We start from the raw sequence: 8,766 nt of genomic DNA on the forward strand, positions 1-8,766 counted from the left end.
GCCAGCTGATCCATCTCATTTCATCCTCTGATGTCGTCCTCGTCTGTCTTTTGCTTTTTCTCTCTCTTTCAGGCCAGTTGTCCATCCATTGTCCTACATCAGAGTCTCTTCTCGACTTCCCTCTCTTGCTTTTTCATCCTCTCTCTGGATCTGGGTTAGGATCAGGGATATGAAGCATCACTATGGGTTTCATGGAGTTCTACCTGGAAATTGACCCCGTCACCCTGAACCTCATCATTCTGGTCGCCAGCTATGTCATCCTGCTCCTGGTCTTCCTGATCTCTTGCATCCTCTACGATTGCCGAGGCAAGGACCCCACCAAGGAGTATGTCCCTGACAGTGCGCCGGTGCCGCCCAGCCAGTCACCCATACGCCTGGTAGTCATGCAGAACTCACCCACCTCGGGCCGAAGTGTGCCCAACAACACATCAGGCCAAGTTGAGCCGCCGACACCAGACCTGAGTCGGGACAGAGCAGAGAGGGAGAAGAGGAGTACTCTGGTGTGAGGAAGAGGGGGGTGGCAACCATGAAGTGCTGCTGTATCACTTTGTACTGTTTTTATTTTGAACTCATTTTTAATTTTGTGACTGTGTGGATGTGTTAACGGTATGCTGTGGAGTCAACAAGAGGTGAGCAGATTAAACAAATATTTCTTATTTGACTTTAGTTCAGACTAGTTCTAAAATCCAAATAAATTCATTTTACAAGAATGTAAATCTGAGAGATGCAGAACATTTTTAAATGTGAGAAGTTGGAAACTGCAGTTTAGAAGATCAAATCTCTAAACACATGCTTTAGGGCTTTGTTGAGTCTTATTCACCTTTAGGGGATCAAATTATGGTCCAATAAAGGTCAAAGGCTACAAACATAATGAATTCAGTTTGACATAAAGTCAGCGGTTGTGAAGCAGCAGGGAGATAAAAACAAATAAACTAAATAATCTAAAAGGTTTGAGCTTAACCTCAATGTCTCCTCAGAGTCTGGATGGTTTTGCTGCTACAACAAAAAAACATGATGAGTAAGATGTTCACGTGAGATTTTTTCAGTTTTTTTGTAGTAAAGTTTTACACTGCAAATAAAGTAAAAAAAAAAAATATATATATATATATCATATTTTTAGACTAACAAGAAAACTAATCTCTAGAAAATCTGCATTAAGGTAAATATTCTTACATATGACCCACATTTTCCAAAACTTGCTTGGCTAGAATTCTTTAAACTAGCTAAATAATCTAAATTTAGATTTATTTGCGAGGTTTGAGAATATTTGGATCATTATAAGAAATGTTTCTTATTTTAAGCAAAGCAATTTTTTTGACTAAAATCGAGATAAAAAGTCTAGTTTTTTTTCCTCTCTCAGAATTTAGTTTTTCATTGTCTAAAATATTTACAACCAACTATGTTTAATCATCTGCATGTATTCAGACCTTGTGGTTGAAGAATTGTCTGTTCATCCTGTCCACACAGCAGATGCAGCATAATCCATCAGTCATCAACAAATGTATAGAAATCAATTTTGACAAATGCAAAAGGACCAACAGCTGATTGGTCCTTTTTAAGAAGATTAAAGTCAAATCAAAACTGATTAGTAAGTTCAAAAATGGTTTCTAATCTTTAAAACATCCAGTGGCTCCAGTCATGCATTTGAGTGATGTTATATAATATATAGGAAGCTTCATTAGACTAAAAGTCATGAATAATATGCACGAAACATCCTGATGCTGATCAGGATCCCGTAACTTTAAGAACAAAGGGAGTATTAGATCAAACGTGATGCAAATGGCAGGGAAAGAACACCTGAACATCTGTTTTTTAAGAATGTGAAGAGGTGTGATAACCACAGAGGATAGGACAAACATCAGCCATGTCAAACTGATGTTGGAGGATCTGAGATTTTGTTTCTGCTACATGAAGCAGCCAGTAATCCCCTGAATGTCCCAACCCCCTCCATCACCTCGCTGACAACATAAACCCTCAGAGGACAGGGAAATTAATGGATGGATGGCTCGAGATCGTCACTCATCCCTTTGACGTATGCTGGACTTACCCTGTGACGCTCGTGTTCGGGGGTTAAAGTTTACAGATGTAGCTGGCAGCAGACGTTGGAGTTAGCAGAGTTGTTGGACGTTGACGAAAGAGGCTGATAAGAGAAATAACAGCTGCTGATGTTTGAAGGGAAATCTTCGAGATGGGGTTCTGGACAAAAAGAAATGTCCCTTTTTCTTTTACTGAAGAATGGTAAATGGTAATTGGCCTGTAGTTGTATAGCTTCTTTTGAGGGTTCTCCAACCCCCCAAGGCGCTTCCAACACAGTCAGTCACCCACCCATTCACACACTGGTGATGATGAGCTACAATGTAGCCACAAATGCCCTGGGGCGCACTGACAGAGCCGAGGCCTGCCGAACACAGGCACCACCAGTCCCTCTGATCACCACCAGCAGGCAAGGTGGGTTAAGTGTAGGGTTGTCACAGTATGAAAATTTAACCTCACGGTTATTGTGACCAAAATGATCACGGTTTTCGGTATTATCGCAGTATTTTTTAAACGGTGTTGCATATGTTCAGAAAGCATTGATAGTCCTGTTCTACACAAACTGAAATAGTTTTGAAAAGGTTTAACAGTGTTTATTAAACCTAAAATAACACAAAGCCTTAGCAAAAGTGCAACTTTTCACAAGTAAAGGAACAAATAGCTTCTTTTTCTGGAACATGTTACAGTAGTCAGTGCAGGTTTAAATTATACAAATCCAAACATTCGAAACATAAACAATATGTAAACAAATGAAAGAAACACCACTTGTTTTCTCATATACTTGTTTTCTTCATTATCAAAATGAAAATCTAAAACTCCAGTCCACACTTGACTTGAGCACTGTACAAGTCAACCTTAAAAAAATATGTATTTAAAATAAATAGCCACTTTAAACAAATTACTAAAATAACTACTACACTATGTAATCAAATCCAAATGTTCAAGTATAAATGGCATTGAATAAGTAAACAAATCAATGACAAGGAACTAATTATATATTTCTCTTCATCATAAACAAATAAGATGCTTCATCCAGCAACAGGGTGTCCGTGACACGGTTTGAATGCTGGCAGAGGACGCTGCGGCTGCAGTATATAGTGACTCGTTGCATTCTCCCTCAACCAAAAGTCCTCACGTCATGCATTTAAGCTAAAATGCTAATGTTAACTTACCTTGCACTGGCTGTAGAGACGTGGGTGATGGTCACGCAGATGTGCCATTCGATTTGAAGTGTTGCTGCCTTTTGCAGACACTTGTTTCCTGCACGTTCTGCAAACGGGATAGCAGTCTTCTATTAACTGTCCCTCAGCGTTTTTCAGAAATCCAAAATATGCCCATACTTCTGATTTAGTCTTCTTTGAGGGCTGATGGATGTCCTGGGTGCTGCCGTCTCCTCCTTCTGCCATTATTTCAGCTTCGAAGTTTTGGTTGCAAACTAAAAAGTGCGTGTGCGCGGGAACTTCAGCAGAAGCGACGGTGGCTGGTAAGGGTCACCGTGGCTAAACCGCGGCCACGGTAAACCCACCGAGATAATTTAGTTTTTTAAAAACTGGACGGTTATTTTTATTGTCAACTTTTTTACCGGGGTTTACCGCTATAGAGCTCCGGGAGTTGACGTCACTTCTCCCGGCATGCAACAGTTCAAATCGAAACGGCGCCATATTGGCATGCAGAAGCCGGCAGCTGGACTATTTACTATTGTCAGAAAACTCAATCAAACGGCAAATATGGTAGATTCCTGTTGTGCCCCAGGATGCAGAACAGACGCAGACGACATAAGGAATGAGCCATCTACAGGATTCCCCAAGATCCGGAGCGCCGCAAACGTTGGATCATTGTAATAAAACGCGCTAGTGACCGGGCGAAAATGAAGCTGTGGGATCCCGAGAGTAAAGGTTTTCACTTATGCAGCGACCGCTTCATATCAGGTACTTAAACCAACGTTTCCTCTACTGTGTATGGTATTTATTTTAAATGCTTTTATTATGATTCTTAGTGGGCTTCCTAAACTTATTTTGGCGTGGCTTTTTCTGTCTTATTACTCATAGCAGCAAGTAAACATCACGTAAAACGTTGCCTCGTGAGTTCTGAGTGCTGCCGTTTACGTGTTTTATGATCACAGCAATTAACCGGCTAAGCCGTATTTAATTTTTAAGCAATGGTTGATCAGATCACACATAAAAAGCACTTTGGATTGCTATTATCTGTCTCACCGAGACTACTTACATGTAAATCTGTTATTTGTCCGTCCATCCATCCATTTTCATCCGCGTATCCGGAGTCGGGTTGCGGGGGCAGTAGCGTGACTTCCCTCTCCCCAGCCGCCGGAGCCAGCTCCTCCGGGTAAATCCCAAGGGGTTCCCCGGTCAGGTCCGGTGCTGTGCCGGTCCGCTCCGACAGCTTCTGGCGTCGGAGCGGACAGTAGAGTCGAGAGTCCCAGACCTTCTCCCCAGCTTCTCCGGCCGGGGGAATCCCAAGGGGTTTCCCCGGCCAGGTCCGGTGTTGTGCCGGTAAGAAGTCCGCTACGACTTCTGGCGTTTTTAAAAAGTATCCCAGGGGCACGGTAAGGGTCGGAGATGTTTAGTCTATTTAATTTCTGACTATATAAAACGATTTCTTCTGTTTTAAAGTGTGAAGTAAACTCCGATGAAGTAAAATCCAAGCGGATCCCGTTCATGTTCATGGTTACATCCGTGTTTGTTTACCTTTTTTGCATGCCAAAAAGGCGTCCACTAACTGAGAGTCACGTGGGGTCCGGAGCTCTATACCGGTTACCGTGACAACCCTAGTTAAGTGTCTTGCCCAAGGACACAAAAGCAGGTCTCTGGTAGAGCCGGGATTGAACCTGCAACTTTCTGAATACTGGACAACCCGCGCTACCTCTTGGGCTACTGCTGTTACTAGAGTGGAATACTTTACAAAGAACCCCTATAACCCCTATAAACAGTGCTGCTGGTGAACTACATAGTCTCAGAAGACTCTGCTACTGTTTTTCAATGAAACATTTTGTTGTATTCATCTGCAGCTATCCCTTGGTCCTTCACGTCTTCTCTAGTCATTGTCATTTCCACACTGTCAACCTTTTTTCAGTTCCCAACTGCCGTCAGTGTCATGATCTGCCTCTAACATCTTTGATCTAATCTGTTCGTCTAAACTTACCGCCTGTCTTGATCACATTCCCACCACTTTAGTCAAAATGTGTCTGCCGTCTCACTCCCATCAAGTTTGCCATCATTAACTCCTCTCTCACTAGTGGTGTATTTCCATCTCAACTTAAAACTGCTGCAGTGATTCCCATACTGAAAAAAACAGGTTATCCCCTATTTCTAACTTACCATTTGTATCAACAATTATGGAGAAAGTTGTCACCTTTCAACTTCACTCTCATTTCTCACTCAGCAATCGTTATTAACCATTTTAGTCTGGTTTCCGTCCTGCTCACAGTACTGTAACTGCACTCGTAAAACTCACCAATGACCTTCTTACTGCAGCTGACTCAGCTTTAGTCTCCATCCTCATCCTCCTTAGTTTGAGCTCTTCCTTTGATACCATCTTATGCCTAATTTACACTTCTCCATCTGCGCTGGGACGGACACACGCAACACCGTTGTCCGTCCTTTCTGGGGCTCTCCATCAGGCTCGCAAGGACAGACGAAGTCAAGCTCTCTTTTTTAAACATCCACCCAACAAGAAGGAGAATGCAAGCTTGTGATTGGTCGGGGCGCTGCTGTCATCAACAGCATCGCCATTACGCCCTCAAAAACATAAAGAGAGCCAAAGATATCTAGCGGCAGATACGAAGATGCTTGAAGAATACTCGTGGAAAAACTAAAAAAATATGAACGTTTTATCCACCTGACTGTGGAGTGCAAAGATACACAGCAAGTGCTTTATTTGTGGATGGAAATGACGGGAAACATGCGTTTAGAGGTGGCAAGCACATGAATGTGGAGGAGGATGAGTGACAAATTTGTCCGTGTTAAAAAGTTTCTTAAATACAAAAAAACACAATATAAACACACTATCTTGGACCGGATACATGACAGGATACCAGAGAACAGCTCTCCGCCCTCTGTTGTCCTAGCGGGGAACTGCTTTGCAACACTCCCCAGGAGATGGAGAAGTGAGAGAGCAAAATGTCCCTGTCCGCGCATGTGTGTCTCTCCCTCGTGAAGCAGATGGAGATGTATGAATGAGGCTTTACATTCTATCCTTCTTGGCAGGCTCTCATCTATGGGCATCCCACAACGAACCCAGCTGGTTCCACTTTTATCTCTCTGGCTGTTCTCAGTTTATACAACTCAAATCCTTCAGATCCGAGCTATCCCCAGTTACTAGAGGTGTGCCCCAGGGCTTTGTCCTGGGCCCCTTCTCTTCATTATCTACCGCCAGGTCACAAACTGTGGAAATTTCACATTTAGTTCCATCGCTTTGCAGATGACACCCAGCTCTATTTGTCTTTCAATCCTAAAGCCTCTGTCCCTCCCTCCTCCCTCTCCTTCTGTTTAACTGAGATGAAATCATGGTTCTCCACTAACTTTCTCAAATTAAACAGTGAAAAAAAACATAAAACTAACTTGTTGGAACAAAATCCACCTTATCCAAAGCCTCAGATCCTTCAGTTGCTCTGCTTCTTGCCTCTGGAATTCTTACCTGCTGGTAGTGGTTGGAGGGATTGGTGGTGCCAGTGGTCGGCAGCATTGCCTCCGTCAGTGTGCCCCAGGGCAGCTGTGGCTTCATTGTAGCTCATTACCACCAGCGTGTAAATGTGCGTGTGAACGAATGGATGACTGATTGTGGTGTGAATCGCCTTGGGGGGCTGTAGAACCCTAAGAAGGCACTATAAAAATACAGGCCATTACCATTACCATATATTATTATTATTATTATTATTATTATCCACACCAGCGTATGAATATGTGTGTGAACAGGTGTATGACTATTGTGTTTTAAAGTGCCTTGGGGGGTTGTAAAACCCTAGAAGGTGTTGCATTTAATACAGACCATTTACCATTTACCTTCACTGGGGATTTCAGGATTACTGATTCATAATGAAACTCAAACATAAATTATATGAGTGCATCAGTAACACAGCCTTCAAATGATGGAATAAAATGAAAAGTAACAGTTTGATTATCTTCACAAACAAAATCAGATCCAATTTTATAATATCTAAAATTGTCTTTAATTGTAAAACTGATCATTTTAAACTGTGCAGTTATTGTTTGTGAGTGATAAAGCATTTAATATGTATGATATATTGATACAATATGACCCTTAATGTTGAGAGACACTCAATGCTTAGTACAACATGGCACTTTCTATGAAGCCTGATCCAACATTCAACGTGACCCAGTGCCTGAACAGAAACGTTATTGATAAAATACTTGGTGTTCAATGCAAAATGATATTAATACAATAAAACATTATTTTAGTGATATTTGGTGTGATCCTCAAAAGTATATGATACTAAATAATGCAATCAGATACTTTCTACAATGTGATGCTCAGTATGAAGTTTAATAAACACAACATGATACATCAAAGAGACTGAAACAGCTGATACACGATATGATTGAGTCCTGAACATCGTACTATTTCGTAATTTTTTTCTGAAATAGTTAATTTTTTTTATTTCATAAATTGCAGGACAAATATTCAAAGCTAAAATGTAAAGCACACACCAGTGAAATCACATCTCCGCATTTGACCCATCCCCTTGGGGAGTTGTGAGCTGCAGCAGTGGCTGTGCTCAGGAACTATTTGGTGGTTTGAGCAGTTCTATAATTTGAACAGTTTAAGTTTGATTATGCACTTCCCTATTTATTCAAACAAAAATACTTTTGTTTGTGTTTCTTCAAGGTTTTCCCAGGATTCATTTGCCTGTGATGTCAGTGGAGGGAATTCCCATCCGTCCTGCAGCAGCGAGGTCACAGCAGCACCAGAAGCTCAAGATTCTGCGTCAGACTTATCAGGAGCTTCATCATCAGCCTCATCATCTCCATACCCTGTTCAGTTTGTATTCTCAGCCTCAAACTGAAACAGGAAGTGAGTTTTACTACAAAGAACCAGAAAAGAGATGGTGATCAGCTGAGGCGACACAGCAGCATCCATCCTGAGAGACTGACAGTGCTTCATGTTCAGGATGGATGCTAAAGTCAACATGGTTTCTGTCAGTTAACTCCAGAAACCAGCAGAAGTTACAAGGGGTCAGATGGACACTGATTCCTTAAGAAAAACCAGAAACAAGTTATTTTAGAATTTGCTCAAATCTCATAGTTTCATCCTTTACCTGTTCACCTGTGTGATTACTTTCATGTGGGGCAAAGTCATTTAGAAAACATGGCCTCTGTGGCTTCAGCTGGTGGAAGGGAAAGGGAATAGTTTTCATTTTGAATGTAGTAGCAATATGTTTAATTTAAAACAGGTTTCCTTCCTGCTCCAGAGATCTGGTCTTGAATATGTTTTTCATGAAGCTCCTCAGGTAGAGCATTGAGAAAAAAAACAGTCACCGTGAAATGTAGTTTTTTTTTTTTTTGAAGAAGAAGAAGAGACAAGATGGTCCGTCTTCATCGGCGGTGGGGACTTTACTTCACATCAAACGTTTTTAACATTTAACATAGCTTTTCTGATTCAAGCATTTCTTGTTTTCAGTTTAAGGTCAAATACAAATAGTGGTTTTTGCCTCATCACTGAAATGTTACTGTTTCTACAAAATCCAAACATGTCATG

At 41.5% G+C, this 8,766-nt stretch overlaps 1 protein-coding gene across 1 annotated transcript; it reads left to right on the forward strand.

The window, feature by feature from the left end:
• Positions 1 to 8,035, forward strand: smim36 (small integral membrane protein 36). The gene is made up of 2 exons (XM_054749435.2): positions 1 to 629; positions 7,897 to 8,035. Exon 1 carries the CDS (start codon positions 183 to 185, stop codon positions 504 to 506), a length of 324 nt encoding a protein of 107 aa, XP_054605410.1. The 5' UTR covers positions 1 to 182; the 3' UTR covers positions 507 to 629; positions 7,897 to 8,035.
• The last annotated feature ends 731 nt before the right edge of the window (positions 8,036 to 8,766 follow it).

The sequence above is a fragment of the Nothobranchius furzeri genome, chromosome 16 (assembly GCF_043380555.1).
Source record: "Nothobranchius furzeri strain GRZ-AD chromosome 16, NfurGRZ-RIMD1, whole genome shotgun sequence".
Lineage (NCBI taxonomy): Eukaryota > Metazoa > Chordata > Actinopteri > Cyprinodontiformes > Nothobranchiidae > Nothobranchius > Nothobranchius furzeri.